The sequence below is a fragment of the Muntiacus reevesi genome, chromosome 6 (genome assembly GCF_963930625.1).
Source record: "Muntiacus reevesi chromosome 6, mMunRee1.1, whole genome shotgun sequence".
NCBI lineage: Eukaryota > Metazoa > Chordata > Mammalia > Artiodactyla > Cervidae > Muntiacus > Muntiacus reevesi.
This window is the reverse complement of record NC_089254.1, coordinates 82,356,288-82,381,154: the sequence shown is the minus strand read 5'-3', so window position 1 is coordinate 82,381,154 and position 24,867 is coordinate 82,356,288. Positions and strand designations below refer to the sequence as shown.

The window sequence follows — 24,867 nt, the reverse complement described above, 5'->3', positions numbered from 1 at the left end:
ATTCCATTTAAAAATAATCATTAAGACTTGAATATAGGCTGTGTCTAAATGGTATCATGACTGACTAAAAAGGGGACAATACTTTTTCTTTTATCTACTAGATACCTAGCATCTGAAGAGTATTTCTTGCCCATTTTGACTCTGTGGAACTCTGGGAATGTGAAATAATGACTTGATAGTTTGGCAGTTTTATGAAAAATAATTATTTTGTTAGAGTCCTCATAATATCATCTTTATAGTTTTGAAAACATGTGTCAGGCAGAAGTTTCCTGGGTATTGACGAATATGTGGTCATCCATCTTTCCCGTCTCTAATTGAGTTGATTTTCTTTAATACTGCTTTGCAATGAAAATATTAAAACATGAGGTATACGTTTGCTGCTTCCAATAATTGGTTTTGGTTTTTGAGCATGCTACCTGTAATTTCAAGGAACATTTCTTTCTGAACTTCTTTGCCCTGAGGAGTTTAGAGTGGTCTTGAAATTATAGGTGTCTATTAAGTATTTTTCAACTGTCAAGTCAGCTGTAGCTGCTGTGCTATTAATTCGTTATGAAGTGACACAGGAAGAAAACTCATTATGTGATAATATGAAAACACATATTTGTCAAAAAAAAATAAACGAGTTTGTATTGAAAACCCATTTGCTGTAGCAGGAGTGAAATGGTTTATCAAACACGTTCAGGTGCGACACCGGCTTTTCAGACAGGAAAATGTATAGAAAAGATTGAATTCTGCTCCTTAGAAATTCTGTATTATACACCTAAATGTGTTCTTTTTTGTCCCTTACAGGTGATATTATACCCAACTTCCAATAGCTCCAAGTCAGCTGAGTTGCACCAAATGATAGTTCCCAAAAATAGCCAGGACTCTGACCTAAAAATCAAATTGGCAGTACGGATGGATAAACCGCCACATATGAAGCATAGTGGGTGAGTGTGTACTTGAAGATGTTTTTCTTCTGAGTTACTGAGTTTCATGGTATCACTTTCGTCCTTTTCCTCAGAGAAAATATCAGGCATTCACATGGAGTTCCCCCCCACCAAAATTACATCCATGAAAAGGCTGAAAGTGAAAGTATTAGTTTCTCACTAGTGTCCAACTCTCTGCCCCCCATGGTTTATAACCCACCAGGCTCCTCTGTCCATGAAATTCTCCAGACAAGAATACTAGAATGGGTAGTCATTCCCTTCTCCAGGGGATCTTCCCGATCCAGGGATCGAACCCTGTTGTCCTGCGTTGGAGGCAAATTTTTTACCATCTGAACCATCAGGGAAGCCTCAAATTTCATTCTAGGTTAACTTAATTTTTTAAGTGTATAGACATTTTTATAGCTAAATGTCTGAGTATTTAGTTAGTGTAACTGTTTGCGTGCTAACACATTATTGGCACTTGATTACACTGGTATTACACATCATTTACATGGATAAAGAACAATGATGTGTGGAGGTAACATTGAAGACATATTTTTCAAAATACAATAATAGTTGAAACAAGCCTAGCTTTCAGATCACCAGAAATAAACGTACACAGACTACTTTAAAGTTAAATGCTGGTTTGGATAGAACCCAAGAGACTGTATAAGATTTGCTGGGAAGGGTATGAGTCTTCATCCATTGTGTGAGTGAGAAACCAGATCAACATGGGAGGAAGCTGATGCTGTGGATAACCAGAAGTGCAGGGACTGGCCCCTGGGGATTGCCATGGATCATGTCAGCTTTTATCTCTGAGGTTCCTTTTTACCTTGTAGCTGATGAGGAAATAGGCCTTAACTCATGAATACAATTCAGTGAGCTTTTTTTTAAACCCAGATTTTTCTCAGATTAATGCCTTATGACTCGCTACAGCCAAATTCTAGCCTAGGGTGCTGGCCATAATAAATAAATTAAAAAAAAAAAAAAAAGAACAGAATAATTTTCGTTACTAAAGTTTAGCCACAGGGTACATCATGAAAAGTGCTGGACTGATTGAAGCACAAGCTGGAACCAAGATTGCCGGGAGAAATATCAATAATCTCAGATATGCATATGATACCACCCTTATGGCAGAAAGTGAAGAGGAACTAAAAAGCCTCTTGATGAAAGTGCAAGAGGAGAGTGAAAAAGTTGGCTTAAAGCTCAACATTCAGAAAACTAAGATCATGGCATCCGGTCCCATGACTTCATGGGAAATAGATGGGGAAACAGGGAAAACGGTGAGAGACTTGATTTTCTTGGGCTCCAAAATCACTGCAGATGGTGACTGCAGCCATGAAATTAAAAGATGCTTGCTCCTTGAAAGAAAACCTATGACCAACCTAGACAGCATATTAAAAAGCAGAGACATCACTTTGCCAACAAAGATCCATCTAGTCAAAGCTATGGTTTTTCCAGTAGTCATGTATGGATGTGAGAGTTGAACTATAAAGAAAGCAGAGCACTAAAGAATTGATGACTTTGAACTGTGGTGTTGGAGAAGATTCTTGAGAGTCCCTTGGACTGCAAGGAGATCCAACCAGTCCATGCTAAAGGGAATCAGTCCAGAATATTCATTGAAAGGACTGATGCTGAAGCTGAAACTCCAGTACTTTGGCCACCTGATGCAAATAACTGATTCATTTGAAAAGACCCTGATGCTGGGAAAGATTGAAGGTGGGAGGAGAAGGGGACAACAGAGGATGAGATGGTTGGATGGCATCATCGACTCAATGGAGATGAGTTTGAGTAAACTCTGGGAGTTGGTGATGGACAGGAAAGCCTGGTGTGCTGCAGTTCATGGGGTTGCAAAGAGTCGGACACGACTGAGCGACTGAACCGAACTGAAAGTTTAGCCACAAACCTAACAGTCTCTGTGTCTTCTTGTACAAAGAGGTAGCTCTATTGGTTTCTAAATCACTAACATTGTGGCAGAGTTAATTGGTAAGTCAACAAGATAAGGATTCTTCAAATGACCACTAGGGAGAAAAGTTAGACTGAATAGGAGGCAACCCAGAGGTACCTTCTGCAGCTGAGATGAGCCTCTAAGGACCATATGGCTTCCTTGGTTTGAGCAGGCAATAGCGTATGCTTTGTCAGAACCGGTCATATTTAGGGGGAAAAGACCTCAGTGGGTAGACTCTGAGAAAGAACAAGAATTTGCCTATCCCATAATAGCGTATCTTTAATGCAGTGATGCCCAGTGTAACTATGACTCATTATGCAGATAGAGTTCCTGGGATTTAAAACCTAGAGCTCTTTCTTCCCCCGTCCATCTACCTGCTCACTGTGATTTACGAAGCAGCCATGGATTGAGCCCTTCCTCTGTGCCAACCAGAACAAACCTCAGTGAGATACCATCCCAGGCCTGAAGGAAGTGACTAGCCAGGGATTCAGGCTTGTAGACAAATAATGATGATTCTGAGTGATAAGCACCGTAAGAGAGGAGTGGAAACTGATGGAAGTAATACCTGATTCTTGCTGGAGCTGGTCAAAGGAAGTCTCAGAAGACAACTGACTATTGAGATGAAGCTTGAGGCATGAATTCAGCAGGTGGGCAGTGAGGAAGAAAGGCAGTCCAGCCACCAGCCATCTGGCATAGGGTGTACATGGACAGGAGATCTGGAAGGGCTGTTAGCTAACCATGACAATTTTGGTTTAGCTGGAGAGTGCTTAGACTAGAGAGAGTACTACTGTTCTAAAATGCTTACAGAGTAATAGACACTAGAGGGAGATTAAAGGAACACATAATGTTTCAAGCCTTATAGTTAATTCCCTACTCTTCTGAATTCAGTCTCTTGATGAATAATGGCACAAAAAGTGGGAACCTGGAGACTTCCCTGATGGTCCAGTGGCTAAGACTCTGAGCTCTCAATGCAGGGGGCCCAGGTTCAATCCCTCCTAGATCCCACATGCTGTCACTAAGACCCAGTGCAGCCAAAATAAATGTATATATATAAAGAAATGGGAACCTGTGTACTGCTACACCGAGATAGCCCCTGATTTGCACACGGGCCGCACCGTGGTGCATACCCTTAGAGCCCTCAGATTATCCCAAGAACCGACACTGAATATGAAGTTGGGCACATGGCAGGTTCTGAAGCCTTCAGCTCCTGTGGAGAGTAAGTTCTGCTCTCTCATCCTTGGCATTTTCTTGCTCTGGAATATTCCAGTCAGGTGAGACAATCCACCTGCCTTTCAAGACTTTATATGTATATTCCCTTTTTACCATTCCTTTGCAATGAAGGAGAATTGGTTCATATCACATCTTTAGAGTCCTCTGGCTAAATTAGGACGCCCAGAATGGTTCTGGAGTTGACTACTGCCCAAGACTATAGACAAAGGAGATGACTAAAGAGAATATATCATAGTCTCTGAATGTAATCTGCAAAACTTAAGAACTCTCATAACTTACCTTTACGAAGGGCTTTCTTGGTGACGCCGATGGTAAAGAATCTGACCCCAATGTGGGAGACCCAGGTTTGATCCCTGGGTCAGGAAGATCCCTTGCAGAAGGGAATGGCAACCCACTCCAGTATTCTTTCCTGGAAAATTCCATGAACACAGGAGCCTGGCAGGCTACGGTCCATGGGATTGGAAAAAGTCGGACACGACTGAGCAGCTAACACTTTCACTTCACTCTCACTGAAAGGTACCAGCAAGCATTTCCAGACATCCAGGTAACTGCAGTTTATGGCATGTAAAAAGAAATTCTAGAAACGAAAATATCAGTGATGTTGTTCTGCTAGTTGGTGTGTTATGGAGCATAATTAAGAATATTGTATTTCCTAATAGTTATTCAAAAAAAACTATGTAAGACCATTATTGAACATAGTAATAATAATCAACCAGAATTTCATCATTGCTGTAATAGTAATTTATCACACTAGGCAGACCACAGGCACCTGTCTAGCTTTTTCAGTGCCTCTGAGGTAGCAGCTTTAAACAGCTTGACTATCACCCTGTGTTTAAATATATATGGAAAAATATGAATTGACACATAATCATAGCTGTCACAACCATATTCGTCTTTCTCTTTGGTGCTTCATAGATGGATTTTACTAAACTTAATTACATCGAAGAAGCGAAAGTCACCCAACCTTTTTCTTTCTAGTGCTCTTTCAGATGCCAAAGTGGTATTTTAGGCACACATGGGAGTAGCAGATTAATAGCATTTTGCTTTTGGGCGGGATTACATTCTGTCAATAATTAATCCTATAATAAATGATTAACAGATGAATAATGAATAATTAAAAGAGAGAGTTAAAAAATTTATCTTTACAGTTGTCAAACAATAAATTGGAGGGTTATGGATTTTTGTGCTTGGAGAGCTTTTCAGAGCTAGACATCTTTGAGCATTCGTCATAAAATCCTTTTCTCTGTTTTAATGGTATGGGCAACAATTATCAATTTATCTCTCTTTTATGAACTGTTTTTACATGAATTCTCCTTTTTTAATATATGTATATGGCCCTTTATTACCACTATGTAAATATTTTTATTAATGTTATCCTTATTTTATGTATTCCTGACTACATAAGTTTCTTAGACCCATTTGAACACCTCGTACTTCCCACCGTGCATAAACCAGCAAAGATAGTAATAGGAATAGTCATGAAAGTGAAAATAGTGTGCTCCTTAGTGTTTTAAGAAAAAAGTAATGAATATGTTCCTAAGTTAAAGGATTTTAAAGGTTTAGGAGTGATTTAGAGGATAGTGTATAATTTAATGTAAAAGAATACCTAAAATAAATGAAGTAAATGGGGGTTGAACCTCAACTGTTGTGTTTTAAAATGATCTTTTTTGAAACAAAAAGAAAAATAAAACCAATCTGAAGCTCATGTTTCTGGTAATTAATCAGCCCATGTCTATACATTACAGTTTTTTTAACAGGACTGACTACATGCAAATGAAAATGGATATTTAATTTGAGTAACAAACATTATTATATGACACTTGATAAAATTTGGGTACATTTATTCTTTGGAGGTATGTCATATAAACTAATTACATAAACCTTTATATAAATCTGTTAAAAGAATTTCAGTCTAGGTTATGAGTGGTTAAATAATTTACATTCCACTATAGAATTTACTTTCCTGCTTTTTTTGGGTGGCCGGAAGACAGAAGTGCTCTTGAACAAATGGATTGTCCTTTAGCATAGCCTAGTGGCTGAGTGGCAGTATTAACTTAAATCTGAGAACTACTATCCTCATTTTTATTAAATCATGTTTTCCCAATTAAAATGTTATTTTTTTAGCCATAAGAAAGGCAAAATAAAGTGGAACTAATAAAGCAATGATTATTATGACAAATCTACAACTGAAAAGGAAAAAGAAGAAACTTAAATTGTCACAAATAGGTAGAAGAGTATGACTAGAATCTACCAAATATCTGCATGATGCTGATTTTTTTTACTATAAAAATAAAAAAAGAAAACTTTGTAAGTATATAACTGTAGAATAATTATTTCACAGTTAAAATTAATAAGATAAACTGTCAGCCAAATCACTGCCATATAGATCTCATCATCCTTTGTGTGTAGAGTCATGCTTGACAGTTTGAACATTTATTAAATAAATAGACATTTTGAAATACTTTGAGATTATCATATATAAAACTCCTTAATTTGCGTCATAAAGGTATAAAAGGCCCTGTGCCCGTTGCTGGCTTCAGGGGCAAGGCAGCGGGTAAGATTCCAGCAGGACGCACAGGGTAAGCCTGGAGCTGGCTGCGTTGCCGTTTTCCTGTGCTTCCCAGGGTAGGGGACCAGCCAGGCATTCGGGGGCCGTGGTGTGATGCTTACGGAACCTTTCAGTCGTAATGTTCAAGTGTGGCATTTGCTCCTAAAGTGAAATGACTGTACTCTTAAGAAAATTGCATTCGTTTTTTATTTAAGGTTTATGATCTTCGAGTAATTCAGGGGACAGTCGAGGACCAAAAGGAGGAAAATCTTATCTTTGTCAAAGTGGCATTTACTTGGAGGGTACCTTATAAAAGAGACAAGTCTGTTTTTTTTTTCCAGGGAAAATTGATTCCTTATTTTAAATTGACCTTTTAGCATGACTTTCTATATGCTTCTATATGCCCTTGTCTAAAATTTTGACATCTAACTCATCTGAATACACACACACACACACACACACACACACACACACACACACACACACACACACACACACACATACATACATACATACATACATACATACATACATACATACATACATGTCTATTTGCATTCTCAGTTCCCAATTTACTACCTCATTCTGGCTTACCCCATTTTCATCGAAGGTCTTACTCCTTATAGCCTTGCCAAAACTTCTGACAAAACGTTTGCTAGATTCTTAATAAATGATTGATCCTTTTTCTAAATATGATTTTTGTAAGAGAAGTCTGTCTGTGGTACATTGATTTAGTCATTGTAGAATGATAAGAGTAAGTCAGAAAGCCAACTTTATTTTGCCAACTGCCTTAAAATTCATGTCACTTTATGTATACTAATAAAAATCATTGAGCTGTGGTTTTCATTTTAATTAGTGATTAATAAATTATAATGTTGGGAACTTTTTCAAACATAGCTTTAATAATTATTAAACTATATGTCTAATTGTTATACTCCTTTGCAAACTTCTCTAATTTCTCCTGTGACAAATTAGTCTGTAATTTTAAGCTTAAACTGTGCATTTCTATTCAACACAGTATTTTTCTGTAGGAGGGTAACATCTTAACATACATTATTGTTTTCTACTGTTCATGCACCAAATAACTTTTTTTTTTTTGCTTTTAGACATGCTTGTTTCCCATCTGGGCATCCTAAACAATGGTATTTTAGGTCAAATAACTAAGGGTAGAAGATTAACTCTTTTTTTCATTATTTCAGAAACCACAGATCATATACGTTGGTTATCTCAATTAATTTGGGGCACTTTTCAAAAAGATATAGTGAAAACTATTTAGGAATACTATAAAATTTTATAAACAGTGTATATAATTATAATGGAATGGTTTCCTCTTAACTGAAGCCTTGCTATAAAATTTTTGTACAATATACCTGAGACTATGGTATGTTTTATTATTTGGATATATCCATAAGTTTGGAAGTATTAACACTGAATTAATAAAAGAAAAATCTTGAGCTTGCTAAAGGTGTGAGCATTGTGGAAGGTCAAGACAATTTGGACATTTAAGGATACTTATTTTTGGTCCTTTTCTCTGATACATGTAGCTGAACTGTGGCATAGATGGAGGATGGTACAATAATAGTTATGTAGAATGAAACAGTTTAAGAGCCAAGACACCTGTATTTTGGACTCAGTTCTGTCACTGACTTTGGCTAAGTCATCGTTTTTGGCCTGGTTTCATCAATTACTGAAGGAGAGTGGGCGAGAAAATGTGAATGGCTCCTTAGACACGTAGAAAATTATAACTCAAGTCAATCATTTCCTCCCCCATTATTACCTTTATAAGAGTATGAATCTCTTTTAGTGTCTTTATTTCATGTATCAGAACTTCTGAAAAAAAATGTTTTTAACTTTCTCTGACAGCAGATTAGAAGAGCACAAAAGTGAAATTCGCTCAGTCGTGTCCAACTCTTTGCGACCCCATGGACTATACAGGCCATGGAGTTCTCCAGGCCAGAATCCTGCGTAGAACAGCATGGCAGTAGACCAAAAGTCAGAAAATGTTAGTATCAGCTTTGCAGATTTGAGAGCCTCATCCTTTCTGCCAGTTAGATTGATCTCTATATTCGCCTTTAACTGCTCCTCCTCCACTCGTTGTAGTTAAGCTCCTAGTGTTCCCCACTGATAAATCCATTCCTTGTGCCAACCCCAGTGCAGTCCTCCCCTAACAGCAGCAACAACATAGAAACCTGTTCAGTGACTTTTGCACTGATTTTCTTGTTTTACCTGTTTTCTAACACATGCAGGAATTAGGAATACAATTTAATGTCTCTACTAAAAACTTCTGGTGCCTCCCCATTGCCTGTGGAATTAGATTCACACTTTTAGCCTAGCATTCAAATTCTCCAAAAACCTGGCCCCATCTCATCTTTCCAACTTCTTTTCCTTTCTGTACCCAACAGCCCGCACCCCAACTTCAACTAAATCAACCAATTCATGTACCCTTAACAGGCTTTTACTAAGGCATTCCTATTTGGTCCACTTTTTCACTTAACAGAACCTACTAGTCTGATTCTGCATTGCACATTTTCCCACGGTAGTAGAGGCTTCCCAAGAAAGATAGCTTCTTAATCTAACTTGTCCTTGAGCAGAAACTCAGGTAGTCCACATCGCTTCATCTCCATGCCTCTGGTCTTGAGGGAATTTCTGAATCCTTTACACCAGGAGATTATGAGCCCAACTCAGCTCCAGCCTTCTGCTTCATCGGGACCCCTCCCACCGAGTTGAAAATGAAGGTTCCTCAGCCGTGTCCGACTCTTTGTGACCCCGTGGACTATACAGTCCATGGAATTCTCCAGGCCAGAATACTGGAGTGGGTAGCCTCTGCCTTCTCCAGGGGATCTTCCCATCCCAGGTATCAAACCCAGGACTCCCGCATTGCAGGCGATTCTTTACCAGCTGAGCCGCCAGGGAAGCCCTCCCACCGGGTTATACCAAGGAATCTGAAGTGGGAAGTGGGGCAGAAGCCCTTCTACCCTAGCGTGTTCCTTAAGTACAAGATGTGCCTCTAACTGCCTGCCCTCCTCTCCATTTTCCTTTCAACATAGTCTCCAGGCCCCAGGAGGGTGAGCACCCCTCTTCTAAGTCTGCCTGGGACCAGCCTTACAACCTTATGTAAAACTCTCTAAGTTGGCCATGCCTAAGCTTTGCTACTTTGAAGGAGGAGATATATTTAGGAAATTCGTTCTTTGTCTATGTGGTGGGTGGACTATATAAGTGGACCCAACAAATAGGCCCCCTAAATTCACACCCTTTGCCCTGTATCTACATTGTCCCCTCCAGCTTTGGGCTTGGTCATGTGACTCACTTTGGCCCTTGAGACAGTAGCACACTTGGCATAAGCAGAGGCTGAAAAAAGCATTTGTGCATTGTTACTTTCTCTCCTCCTCTCTGTCTTCATCATGAGGACACATGTGAGCTAGACCACTAGAGGAACAGAACTCAATCAACCCAAGTTGTTCTAAGGTCTCAGACATATGAGTGAACCCGGACCAACTAGCCAGTTTGTAAAAACACATGGGTGGGTCATGCTGAGCCCAGATCAGATCAGTAGAATTGCTCAGCTAACTATATGTTCATGAGAAATAATAAATGATTATTGTTTTAAGTTGCTGAGTTCGAGTGTGGTATATTGCACAGCAAAGGCTAACTGATACTATGCACTGTTGTCTTGCTATAAAATCCTATTCACTTTTTTCCCTCTCTTCTGTTATATAATAGATACACAAATTTGGATTAGTCTTAATTCTTGGCCTGTCCCATATACCGCATTAATTATTATATGCAGCATGCAAGTTTAGTTGTGTCTGACTCTTTGCAGCCCCATGGACTGTAGCCCGCCAGACTCCTCTATCCATGGGATTTCCCAGGCAAGAGTACTAGAGTGGGTTGCCATTTCATCCTTCAGGAGATCTTCCTGACCCAGGGACCAAACCCCCATCTCCTGTGTCTTCTGAATTAGCAGGTGGATTCTTTACCCCTGTGCCACCTGAGAAGCCCTTATATTTAATTATATGTAGCTATTTCCTGAATATGCTGATCTATAAACATAATTTATACATTTTATCAAAATAGACCTTTGAGTGATTTCCAGATTTGTCCTATTTCAGACAGTGCTTATTATATCTCCTCTTGCATATAGGTAGTTTCTCTTGAGTGTGTACCTAAGAGTGAAATTGCTGAATTGATGAGAATATACAGATTATCTTTACAAGACAATACTACAAGTTTTACCAATAGTTGTACCAGCATGTATCTTCTCCAGCTGTGTGTGAGGTCCTTTTTTCCCCCCCTGGCTTTTATTACTTATACTTACATTTTTATTTGTCTTAAATCTATAGCTTGTTTGTTGTCTCCTGAGGCAGGGATCTTGGCTCTTCATTACTTTTCCCATGGGATTTAAATACTGATAACTGGTTGATTTTATGTACTTTCAAACGAAGATACAATACAAAATTCCTTCATACTCCTCATCTTTCCACTTCAGTCTCCCAAATTTGTGTTCCAGGTACACTGAACATTCTGTTACAGAATTACAGTCATCCACAGTTTTGTTTGTCCCTCCAGCTGAAATTAACTCCTTGTAGAATGGAGTTTATTATTTACCATTGTTTGATCAGCCAGTGAGTACATGCTTGGTTTCATCAAATCAGTCATTCAGTACAGATTTATTGATTACCATGTGCCAAACTCTTTGAATGAATGAATGAATAAATTATTGATGCTTAAAAAGAGGTATTAACCAGCACCAAAAGATACATTAGATATAGTAGAAGTAATTACTTCTCCCACCGAAATAGAGTAGCTATTAACCTAATTGCATAGGCTAGAAAATAAAACTGTAAAATGGAAAACTATTTAAGCTGATAAAATACAGTCATATATACAGAATGTAATGGACTACCGGGTGTCAATTGCTTCTTCCATGACTTTACAACCTAATTAAAAGTATATCATAAACAAGTGGTTCACAGAATCCCTTTAACTGGTGGTTTGCCACTGTTTCCAAAACCCTTATATCATAATTCAAAACAGTTTTAAAAATAAGCTCTTTTGTTACTCTTTTTTGAAGGTGTTGCCCAAATTGGACGAGTATAGTTTTCATTGGTCAGTCCTGTCAGTGAAAGAATTGATTACTTGAGAACAGTGTGTTGACTGAACAATATTGTCCGTGTAGGTAGTAATTGTGAGGACTGTGTGTTTATGACTATTTAGTAAACTAAACAAACATGGTCTATTTAAGAAGGATGAGAATGGCTCGACCCCTCTTGTAAAATGTGAAAATCTATAGCAGGAAAGTTGATCAAACCTGAGTGATCAGATTTCTAGACTGATGTAGCCTGTATGACCAAGGCAAAAGAATAAGGATTGGAAATGAGTAAAACTGCTATTTTAAAAAATTGGAAAGTCATGTTACAATTGCAAATATCAGGGCAGAACACTTGGATAACTTATCAGGCCCTACCTTGCCTCTTTTTGCATTGGACACAAATATACCTTTTTTATTCAAAGGAAAACATGCTTGCTTGTGTTTAGTCTTTTGCCTTGACCTTAAGCAAGACACAGTTATGGACTCTTGACAGGACCTGCTTACACTTAGCAATACTTGTACGTAGTTATAGACAACCGTATGTTGTTCACTCAGAGGTGTAACCATTAGATTTACTAAGCATATCTGAGAGAGGGACAGTGTTAGGTGTGTTTACAGTGAAATGTATGAGTAATTGATGAAACGTTTTAAGGCAGAATGAAAACTTCTAAAGGACAATGTAATGCCATAGCAGTGCTGCTTCGTTGGAGTGGCTGGAGTGAGCAGCCTGGCTCTAGCCCCATCACAGTATACTCTTGGTGTCAATTTCTTCCTCCTCGTGCCTCACTCAGTTCTTCACTTGTAAAGTGGAATAGCAGTCACCTATTTCACAGGCTTGCTGCAAGGGTTAAATGAGTTAATATCAGTAAAGTGCCAGGCACACAGTTGACGTTCAATACATTTTAGCTGTTGTCATAAACAGTTAATTCACACTAATTTGCAATTAAATGCCATGCCTTTTTCTTACTGAATGAAAGGTTCTTTAAATTTTATAGTGCTTTACTGTTTTCAAAAGTTTCACATGCATGTGAATACCATGTTTTAGTTTTGTGAACTAGTATTACATAATATAAAATTTTAATTTTATGTAACTATTTTCCTATTTCTGTAATAGTACATATTTAATATAAAAATTGGAATTAGAAGAGAATCAAGGACATGAAAGTTACCTCATAAAACCACTTTTTAAAAAATCTTAGGTATAAACACAACATTATAAATCAAACTATACTTCAATAACTTTTTTTGAAACAGTAAAAGAGGTGGGTAGAGAAAAAATCTTAGGTATTTAAAAGTTAAATAAAAGTGTTTATTCTCTGACCCCACCAGCCATATCAATAATTTTGTGCATGTATCTTTGTTATATTAATATATCCAATTTACAGTCATTTTAGATGTCTCATATTCCACCACTAATATTTTCTGCCAGCATCAATCACTCTGTGTATTTAATGTTCTGACTGTTAGAGTCATATCATGAATAAATGGGTTAAAAATTATTCCTTAATTAAAAGTATCCCTACACTTGCATTCCAACAAAATCAATTGGTTATAATAAGTTATATAAAATGAAAAATTGAACTTTGTAAGACAGAGCACAAATTGCATGATTGATGGGTAATGAATGAAATGAAAAATTATTAGGCAAGGAGGAGAATGTGTTTACCCTACTACCGAATATTCAGTGAATGTATTATAGCTGAGATCTTGCCTTTAATGTTTCTTATGGTAATTGTCAGGAAGAAGTATGAAGAATCATGGGACCTTAATAATATGCCTTGCCATTTTAATTGCCAAGAGAAGCAAGAGAATCTTAATTGCCAGGGGACACATTACTAATTAAAGTGTCATTCTACATTCATTCTGAAATAATTAGTTTGAGTGTTTATAAGAGCTGAGATATAAATTTAGTTCCAAATTCAAGAGCATACCCACAGCAGACTTTGTTAGAGTGATCTGTGGTTAGGGAAGGTTAACAATCATAAAATTTGAAATGTTTCTTTAATTTGGTACAAGTTCATTTTTTATTGGATTGATTATTGAACTTTAACACAGTTTATAATATTTTAAAGGTTAGCATGTTTTATAAATTGCTATAACGCTAAATTGAGCTCCTAAAATGCTTTCAGGTTTCTTGATGTTTGTTTGTTTGTTTGTTTGTTTCAGCATTTATCGCCTTTTGGGGAAGCTCTTCAGTAAACAGTGATGTCAGTATTATATAAATTACATGATCTGTTAACACTTCATTCACTTCAGTTCAGTTGCTCAGTCGTGTCTGACTCTTTGCGACCCGATGGACTGCAACACGCCCCACCTCCCTGTCCCATCACCAACTCCAGGAGTTTACTCAAACTCATTTCCATTGAGTTGGTGATGCCATCCAGCCATCTCATCCTCTGTCGTCCCCTTCTCCTCCTGCCTTCAATCTTTCCCAGCATCAGGGTCTTTTCCAATGAGTCAGTTCTTTGCATCAGGTGGCCAAAGTATCAACTTATAAATGTCATATTCAGTGGACTCTTACAAATCTAGATTACATCTAAAAATTTTCTGGTTAAAATAAATTCACCTAAAAGGACATGTACTTGAGAAGAGTTTAAACAATTATTGATGTCTCTAGAATTTGAGGTGCAGAAATTTGCATACTCATATTCCTCATTTCATTGCACACCGTCAGCGGCTGTTTCAGTTTTTGGCCCTGGTGTCTTCTGTGCCTACCTGCATGGGTGTCCATTCAGTATTAGATAGTGTACCTTTGAATGTTAGGTAATTTTATAAAATACATTTTGTGTATGTATGTGTTTTAAATTTATATATTTTATCCTAAAGATATTCAACTTCTTATGTTTTCATTAAACATTAAGTATTTTAAGACCTAGTACACATGATTAAGTTTGTATTCTCCTAGCTCACTGCTTCTTGATATTGTGTACATTCCATAGTATTTATCACATTTTACTTATGCAGTTCTCTTATGATGACCAACCAAAACTGTCTCCAGTCCATCACCATACACACTGCCCCACTGATTGTCCTTGTTCATGTCCACTAGTAGGCCCGTGTCAGAATTTCTCTACCGTATGTAATGAAGAATCAGACATACACATGCTTAATTTCATTAAGTATTCCAGGATTGCTTTCTCGATTATTTGTCTCTGTCTAGATTATTTGTCTATGCTTATCCAGTAAACTTACCTTTCAGATTTTTGTTTTTTCTGATTAGCGGGCAGGGGTGTTTCATTTGATTAATAAGTCTGAGTATCTTTTCCCACATATTTTTGTTAGTTAGGCTCCTGCTTTGTGATTCATATGTTTATCTCCTTTGCCAAGTTGAATTTCTAACTTGCTTTCAGATTTCTGGAGTATTCACGTGTTTTCTTTATTTTTGTTTCAGCATTTATCACAATTTGGGGACCACGTGTGACTTTTGAGCACTTAAAAAGTGCAACCATATAATTTTTATCAATTTAAGTAGCCACATTTATCTTCTGTAGATAACTTGAAGATAATCTTCTGGTGGTTTTGCTATTCCAGATGTCATCTCCATCTCTTACCTGCTGAATAACCTGGTTGAACAGAAAGGCCTGATATTTAAATCCATCCATTTCTTCCTATATTTATGCTTTGTGTGTGTACATGTATGTTAGTCACTCAGTCATGTCCAACTCTTTGCAACACCATGGACTGTAGCCCACCAGGCTACTCTGTCCATGGAATTCTCCAGGCAAGAATACTGGAGAATTGCCATTTCCTTCTCCAGGGGATCTTCCCAACCTAGGGATCAAACCTGGGTCTCTGGCATGGCAGGTAGATTGTTTACCATCTGAGCCGCCAGGGAAGTCCATATCTGTGCTTTGGAGTTATTTAAAAGGTATCCTTTACCCCTAAATCATAGAAATAATCTCCTTTATTTTCTTCTTTTAGACTTGCAGATTTATCTTATACCTTTAGGTCTTTAACCCACCTAGAGCTCCAGTTTAGATAGGTTGTAATAAGGAAAGCCTCCAACTTTGTTTTTTCAACATGTAAGTTTTTTCACAGTATTGTGTGAAAAGCAGTCCATCATTTTACCTTCGCTTTTGTGGTATAGAAGTAGAGTACTGATTATAACTAACTGACTTGATCAGTTCTTTTTCTAACAGTTTATTGTGTCATATTTTTTTTTTTTCTGTAGGTGATTGTGTCATCTGCAAATAATGGCAGTTTTTCCTCTTTTTTTTGCTATCTTTGCTCTCTTCTTGTCTTATACAATGGGCCTAGGCCTTGAATGCTGTTATTTAGGAATGACAGGCTTGCCTTTTCTCAGTTTTAGAAGAACTAAATCTGTATTAGCATTCTCCAGAGCAAAAGAACTAGTAGGAAATTTGTCATAAGAAGTTGGCTCATGTGATTATGGAAACTAGAAATTCCAAAGTCTGCAGAATCAACGTCCCAAAGGCTAGAAGCTACTGTACAACCAGAAAGAGCCAGTGTCCCCGTCTGAAAGTGTTCCAGTTTGAAGGCTGTCAGACGGGAGAATTCTCTCTCACTCAGAAGAGGGTTAGCATTTTGTTCTAACCAGGTCTTCAACTAATTGGATGAAGCCCACCCACATTAAGGAAGGCAGTCCAGTCAGCCTGCTGATTTAAATGTTACTCTTATCCAAAAATATCCTGATAGAAACACCTAAAATAATGTTTGACCAAATATCTAGGCACTCCATGGCCCAAAGTGTGAAACAAGAAACAAAACATGAAATGATTAAGCCAAACAGAAGTGTGAAATGATTAAGCATAAGGTCATGAAGAGTGAAATAGTCAGGATTAGTGGAATCAAGGTAGCATGCCCTACAGAGAGAAATGCAGAATCGTTTTTTTGTGATGCTGAGCTCTCAGAGTGTATCAGCAGGCCTGATTCAGCTCATCAGGCCACAATTGTTGCGTCTCTTGGCTACAGAAATGATCCCTTCACCATTCTTAACTGTTGAGGCTTTGCTGGTGGCTGCATACTCAGAAATAGCATTTGTTTACTTTCTTAATGAGTTAGGGACCTTACACAGTCACATATTTTGAAACTGATTTTAAGAGAATGAAGGGAATTAAAAATTAATGCACTTTTCTTTTTTTTAAACCTTCTTCACATATTCTTTTAAAATGATGAAGTCTCTATTGAAGTACACTGCCATTATTCTGCCATCTAATCAGATATCTTTTTCTTTGTCTCCTCTGATTATCTGACATTAAAGTTTTAGAGGTATATGGCCTTGCTAGTTCTTGAATAACCAATTTGCAAATTCTCAATATTAGGGGTCTTGATTTAGGACATAATTCAGCATCAGCCTGGTATTTATTCATCCTTTCAGGATTGTGTCAATCTATGAGCTTGGCATGGTGAATATCTTAATAAGTAAATTCTAAGCCTGTGTCTTTGTTGTAAATTATATTAAAAAAGCAAATCGTTTAGCCAAGTGAATCTATTTGGCCCCTCTGTGTGGTTACTTTGTTAAAATAGGTTTAGATAGCATGTTGAGAAGGCTTTGTTGAAATAGGCTTTACATATTAAAAGCTTTGAATACTCTTAGTTCAAGGAATTTACCTTAGTACAAAAGCAAATTGTTTTGATTGTTTAAAATGTAATATGAGGAAACAAAATTGCTCATGTTAAAGTGCTCTAGAGTTTAGATAAAAATCCAAACAATCCTTTTTAAAGAATTCGGGTACGATAAATAGAATTTAGATCACCAAATATTCACACTCCTAAATCAGCGGCAAATTAGATAACACACAGGGCTGGAGATGTGAATATTATATAATGAAGATAATAAAGGAGTTGAATGTGATGTGCCTTGGGTGCATGTTAGTAGCTAATTCCAGTATGAATGGTCGGCAATCATTTGCTGGTTGAGATGCATGTGTTCAGCTAAATGGAAGTCTTGGGCGTTCTCTCATACACCCCATTATTTGTAATTGAACACCTGATTTCTATCATGCAACAAATTAACATCTGCACTGAATCTGTCTTTTATGCATATGGATACACTGATTAGAATTTTGCAGATAGGCAGATACTTGAAACCAAAATGACAACGTTGTGAAACACTTCCAGCCATAATTTTTGATTACATGTTGAGAATCGTTTAATTACCTGACTCCATTTAATTAGCCATTCTACTTAGGTCAACTGCTTTATTATTAACATGACATGTTAGCAATTTGTTAATTGGCATGAAATAACATGGGACTTTAGGGGTATTTCATATGAGAAATACATGTACTTAAGGAAGCCAGGGGAAATGCGAAGAGGTAAATGTATGCGTTAGCCCCCTTAGAGCATGTACCCATGTCACCATCATGCCACCAAACCTGTATTCATCCTTCTTTGGGTTTCTGTCCTTCTATTAGGCAGAATGAATTTACATGAGCAGTTTATAAAAATATGAGACTGTGGATATACATTTGAAATAGAAGGTGCTTTTCTGAAATCAAGAGAATGATGAAAAGTGAAGAGACAGAGTTACACGTGTATATAAATAAATACTAATAAGTGAGAGGAAGATAGGCAGAAAGGTACATGCATATAAGAAAATTATTAAGATTTAATATCAATCCTTTAAGCCAGTACACCCCAGCCTTTTTGGCACCAGGGACCAGTTTTCATGAAAGACAGTTTTTCTTCCGACCAGCGTCAGGGGAGCAGTTTCAGGATGATACAAGCACATTCCATTTATTGTGCATTTTATTATTATTGTATCAGCTCCACCTCAGATTATCAGCCATTAGATCCCAGAGGTTGGGGACCCCTGCTTTAAGCCACAAGTAATTTTAACCTATCAGCAGTATCCTTTTCATGGCATTGACTAAGGCCTCTTTATTTATTGGCTTCATATGTGCCCACTGAAGTAAAAAAAATACAATCCTGTTGATTTTTAAATTAATTATAGTGCTACAAATGTCTATGGAGTGTCTGTAAAGATACTATCAATTACACGTAGGAAGAAAGCTGCATTTTCTTCCAAAGAATTTCTCCAGGATGTGCTACGCATAGTTGTGTTGGGGAGGCAGGTGGTTAGCCAGAGCCCCTTTAACCACCTAGCATTATATTCAGTCATTTAAATACATGTATTTTCTTTTTAAACCTTAAGTGAATGCTTATTGCCTTCTGTCACAAGTTGGAGGAGCTATATGATAGTGAGAATGGAGAGCAGAGAATAATGCTGGTATTTCTGTTATTTCTCTACATTCTACTTGATTCTAAATAGGTTTTTGTGGTTATTTCCTGCTGGCATAGAATTTAAGAACTAAGAGATTTAGGGATTACTTGACCAATATTAGCGTTTTGTAAATGAAACACTGAAAACATGAGTGGTAAGCCTTTTTAAAGTGCATGTGGGTATTCATTCCATTAACCTGTACTGAGTGTATCCTAGGAAGAACACTAGGTTGGGCCTTCTGGAAAATGTAAAGATAAATTTAGGTAATACCCTTCCTGGTGGCTTGGACAGTAAAGAATCTGCCTACAGTGCAGGAGACCTGGGTCTGTTCCGTGGGTTGGGAAGATCCCCTGGAGGAGGGCATGGCAGTCCGCTCCAGCATTCTTGCCTGGAGAACCCCCATGGACCGAGGAGCCTGAAGGGCTACAGTCCATGGGGTCTCAAAGAATCGGACAGGACTGAGCAACTAAGCGCATAGAGCCCCACTCCCTCCCAGGGAAGAATTGTTTTCCTTTCCTGTGAGTAACATTTTTATCCACTTGGGGGCACTGTGATCCAATTTAAGAGGGAAAGGGGAAAATGTGATTTTGTTAGGTTTTTTTCAGTTAGAAAATGTGTTCCTAGTGCTACTATAAGGAAACCGTAACTCATTGTATACTTTTATGTAAAGTACCTTTTTAAATATACAACTAAAGGTGGCTGCAGTTTTTGTTCAAGTTTCAGAATAGGTGTGGATTAACCGATGGTTAATGTGTGTTGTCTGTATGAGAACCGTCAGCCTCACCTGAGAACTTGTAGAAACAGGTTTCCAGGCCAACTGCACTAGGTCAGAAACGTGGAGCGTGGGACCTAGCCGTGCATGTTTTCACAAGCTCTCTATGCTGATATTGTTGCTTGCTAATAACATTCAAGAAGCACTGAATTAGAGTGATTTTTTTATATACTTTAAAATTTTGTTAAAAATTATTATACTGAAAATTAACTTATCAGATATGTTTGAAATGTTGTGAAAATGTGTTTCTTAGGAAAGTTTTCTCTCCTATAAGAAATAATTCTAAAGAATTAAGTTTATTTTTCATTCATGATTTTATAGCTGGATCCATATGAATCAAAACAGTTAGTAGATTAGCCACTTTCGTCCGCCCAGAAAAAGAACCCAATTTTAATCAATCGTTTTATATTATGTAGAGAAATAGGGCAATTAATGGAATTTCTCAAATTTAACTTCTAGGTCATTTAACATGACCTAGACTTTAACATAATACTGTTAATAGTATTTCTTTACATCTTTATAGCATCTTTGTCTTTAATATAAGAGCTATTATATATCTTGGGTTTGGTTGGGTCATTTGATCCTCAAGTAACCCTTTCAGGCAATCAAGAAGCCAATCATTAGCTCTGTTTATAGTTAGGAAGAACTGAGGCTCGAGACCAGTTTCAGAATTCTTATCTAAGTGTTATATTAGTGTAGGGACACTATGCTAATTCTGTTTGTGAAAAGCTGATTTTGTTCCTCTGTCTCGGAGAGTTAGTGGAAACTGCCTGGAGAGAACAGCTCTGCCCTTTAAAGAACACCTCCAAACCTCCAGTGGTTTAGGAAGGAAGGAGAACCTTCTGGAGATACGGTGACTGGACTGTGAGGTCAGAACCAAGCTTTCCCCTCTTGGGGGGATTCCCTCACATCCTCCCTCCATGCTGCGCTGGACCTCAGACGTGCCCTGCCTGCCTCTCATTCCCTCTCTCTTCTGTAATAGGCTCTTCTTCCTACTTTCTCTTTGATCAGCTAGAGTAGAGCAGAACTTCTGCCCTACTTGATGCTAAGGGAGAACAAATAAGAAGGTAATCACAGAAAATAAAGAAGGTACCCGGAAAACTTGCTATGATTCTGTGGATTCTGACCTGTTTGTCTGCTGTCCTGGGATACCAGGGGTCTCTCCAGAAAGCTGGCTTGAGTTAGCTGGCGTCTCATCATGGTCTCCTGCTCATCTGCCCTTAGTCTTTTCTCCAAATCAAAGTAATATGTGTAAAATACAAAGCCTGCCATTCATACCCAATCCAGCAACTCAGACAGAATGTACTTCACCCCGTGTACAAGGACTGGCCTTGAGATTGCTCTTTGGGGCTCAAGACCACCTTCTCCATGAGAGGTTAAACCTTAAATGAAGAGAAGCATTTCATGTATGTGGAAGCTGGGGCCTGTTCTCTCACAATTCACTACAACTGTGAAGTGAATCTTGTAACAAAGTCAAAGTATATTCAGTGAGTGTTGCTAATTGAAACTTAAAGGCAGTGCTTAATATATAGTTTCTATAGTATTGAAAGAATCAGAAATTGGCTATAAACTGTGTGTTTCCTGTAGTTTGTAGCAGTAACTCTGCCTACCTAATAGGATCACTAATGAGTATTAATCAAAGTGATATATGTAAAATGCAAAGCATGGTGACTGGAATTCAGTAAATCCCCTAAAATAAAATATAACCTGTTATAAACAAAACAATCATGAAATGCAATGGGAGTTGCTACTTGATTCGAAGGATCTCAGTGGAGGACGTGGGCAATGACAGGATATGTTCTGATGTACTATTATAATCTGTTATTTTACTTGCTTTTTCCTGGGTTTTGGTTTTGATTTTTTTTTCAATTTCAGGTTGATTGAAAAGGTTAACCTGAATGCTAGCAAAATTAACTTATTTAAGCCTTTTAAAATTTCAGACTTTATTAAATCGCCTTAATGTTCAGTAGAATTCTGTATTTCTCTTTAGAGTTTCATAAATACATTTAAATTTTATTTGATAATCAAGGATCATGTATTTACCTGTGGTCATCTATCTGAGACTCTGAGTTATAGGAACTCCCATGGTAATTCATGTTCACTTTTCATTGTATTTTCTATCTTTTGTTAATGTTTATGGTGAACATATCTTCTGTCCTAAAATGCACAAAAATATTAAATCAGTTATTCCTAAGGAATACCAACTCCAGCATATGTCTTCAGTCTCTGCAGTGAGGGGCTATTTTTTGTCTATTTCCTCTAATTACAGAGAGAGAGGGAGAGAGAAGGGCTTCTCATAAATCAAAAATTATTTGGATTCTAATCAATTACAGTTACAGAGTAATTTATGGTAACTTTTTAATAATCTATGCATCCCACTGAAAAGCAGATATATATGTGCCTGCAACTGAATCATATCCTACACCCAGAGATGTAATTATGATACAGATCTTCAGACAAGATTCTCATTTCTTTTACTAGGAAAAAAAAAATAGCCTGCCTTCTTAATTGAAAATGAACAGATCTTAAATTCTTCTGCTTTAGGTGGTGCCATCATACAGAGAATGGAGAAAAAAGCTATTTAGAGATCATGGTCTTCTGTGTAGTGATTTTTTTTTACACTCCATTTTATTATGATCTTGGTTATGTATTAAGAAATACCCAGAGATACCTTTAGAATGGTTTCAATTCTTTAAAATAATCTTGATATTCTACAAATTGATTTGTCAATTGTAGTCTTTATTCCGTAGCTGTATGGCTAAATGGGAGAGAACCTCTGCTTATATTCATTTAAAATTAGATGTTTGTATACTTTTTAAATAAGTAGTAAAAGGGTTATATAATCTCCTTTCTCCATCTGTGTTTCTCTCTCCCACATCTACTTTTGCCTGTGGATGAATAGCTGTCAAAATAAGATGGGAATATTGAATTACTTGAACTAATGTGTATTTGTGTTATTTTGTGGGGGAAAGTACTGATTTCCTGTACTGACACGTGCAAGAAAGAAAAGGACCAGATTTTGTTCCAGCGTTGCATTTTAGAGGGAAGTACTTCACCAAGTACCTCTGGAAATGGTGTTCAAGTTGTCATTTGACAAAAATAGTAATATATTTCTCCAGTAGATGGCGCAAGCATCCCCCCAGAAAAGAACTATTTTTATCTGTTGAATAGAAAACTTGATAATAAGGGTAGCATTATTTAAGTAATACTAAGTAATCTTCAAGACATTTTTTAATTGTAAGAAAATTTTAGAAAGTGAAGTGGTAGTCCATTTTGGACATATCAAACTTGTCAAGACATTTTATCAAATTAACATAGAAAAACTTTAATGTTTAGCACTATATGAATAATCAAAGATGTCACTAAGGTCAGTTTGAACCAAAAATATCTGAGACTTTCAATTCTGAATATGTTTTGTAAATGTCAAAGGTGTTTTTTGTTTTCTTTTTTTCTCCTGTTGACTATCTCGATTTCATTTCTCTTTGTATCCTGCATTCACAAGCAAAAAGATTGCCTAAGAATAAGCAAGTAAAGAAACAAATGGAATTATTAGTCTTTAAGTTAAGGGAGAAGGAGAAACATTTTATAAGAGTATCCCAATGAATCCCAACCTGATTGTACATGGCCTTCTTATTACTGTTGCCTTTCTTTTGTTATTCATGCTCGTCCAAATAGATGCAAGTGAGAAACTGAACATCAAAATGTACTTTTTTCATAGTAGTCCAGAGTTTTTTTAGCAGGTGGATAAGTGGCAATTTCTTAATAACCTAAGGAATTAAGTAGCTGGGAAACATAATACATGTACTCTACAGAAATATTGCTTTTATCTCACAAATAAGAACTAGGTGTTTAGTCGTAGCTTGTGTGATATCATAGTTATCCTTCATTGTAGGAAAATGTATTCTTAAATTTTTGTGCCACTCTTTAAGTTTTTTTTCCTTAAAGTGGGAAAAACTGAAAAATTCATAGCCACCTTCCCAAAGCTTTCCAAAGAGTCCTTTAAAAAGTTAAATCGAAATATTTTCCAGTCTACACTACTACATCTGTAATAGTGATGATGTCTTGACTTCCATTGTGCTTTGTAATTTCAAAAGTCCCTTTGCATACATCATTTAACTAGATATTTGTAATGACACCACCTGTTTTAATCAGGGCAAACATTGCATTTCTGTTTTACAGGTGAAAAAATAGTGAAGAGCACACCAGACACATAACGGTTAAAAGTTAAAGAGACTCATTCGTTTTCCCTCTCACGCTGTCTTGCTCTGGTGTTCTTCTGTATCTCGTTATTTTAACTCTTTCATCTCTAGTTTATAAAAGCTCTTATTCTGTACCCCTATTACTTCCTTCCATGCAGAGGAATACCCATGACAGTAATACTCCTGACTTCTCTCTACCCCCTTTTTTTGGATACATCTAATTAATTCGTTTGAGAGCCGAGCCTGGGCATGCATAGTTCAGCTCTTTCCATTGGGAACTGTCGGGGGCAGGATCTCCACGTGGACAGATTTGGCCTGACCAGCGCTGCCTGTGACAGCGTGGGGAAAGTATGTCTGATATAATACCGAACCTCGTAAGGGAGCCCACCTTTACAGAAATGAGCCAGATTCTTCAGTATTTGTCAGTGAGAAGGTACTCTTTTAGCTTCTTACTCACAGCTCTTTTGTCTTTAGCCAGTTTGTTCAAAACTCAGGCTACTAAATTACTGAGCCTTCTCAAAGACCCCACCCATGTTTATATATCAGAAACTTAAAATCTGTGTATATTAGTGGTACTTAGAAATCTGGTGATGTTTTGAGGTCTTTGGGCAGAATGTATTTATTGAGTTTCACCTAGAAGGTTCCTGTGATGCTGTGACCTAGAAGCCCTAGGAGTCCCGTTGAGGAATGACGGGCTTTTTGGACGAGCGGGGACTCCTGCAGCTTTGCGCCTGCCTCTCCAGCAGTCACTCCGCCTTCCTTTATGTTCTGAGCTCCTGTGTTAAGTTAAATATCAGGATGAAATCCTGCTGCTAAAACACTGAATACTCTTGATTAAATAAATTTAAAACCACCCACTTTCTGGAAGATCCAAAGTCTTCCTAAGACTTTTTCTTTGACCTCAGTATATACTATATAAATTTTTGCTGGAGATTTACTTTCTTTATTAGGTTCTTATCATCATTCCTAATGGCAAGACTAAAAGTA

The 24,867-nt window shown here is 37.3% G+C and overlaps 1 protein-coding gene across 10 annotated transcripts in view; it reads left to right on the top strand.

Moving 5' to 3' along the window:
• The window catches only part of CADPS2 (calcium dependent secretion activator 2), a 544,800-nt gene that overhangs the window by 308,789 nt on the left and 211,144 nt on the right, over positions 1–24,867 (top strand). For all 10 annotated transcript variants that reach the window (XM_065938665.1, XM_065938663.1, XM_065938662.1 and 7 more), the window contains exon 8: positions 790–929. In XM_065938665.1, coding sequence (XP_065794737.1) covers positions 790–929 — 140 coding nt within the window. The remainder of the gene's footprint in view (positions 1–789; positions 930–24,867) is intronic.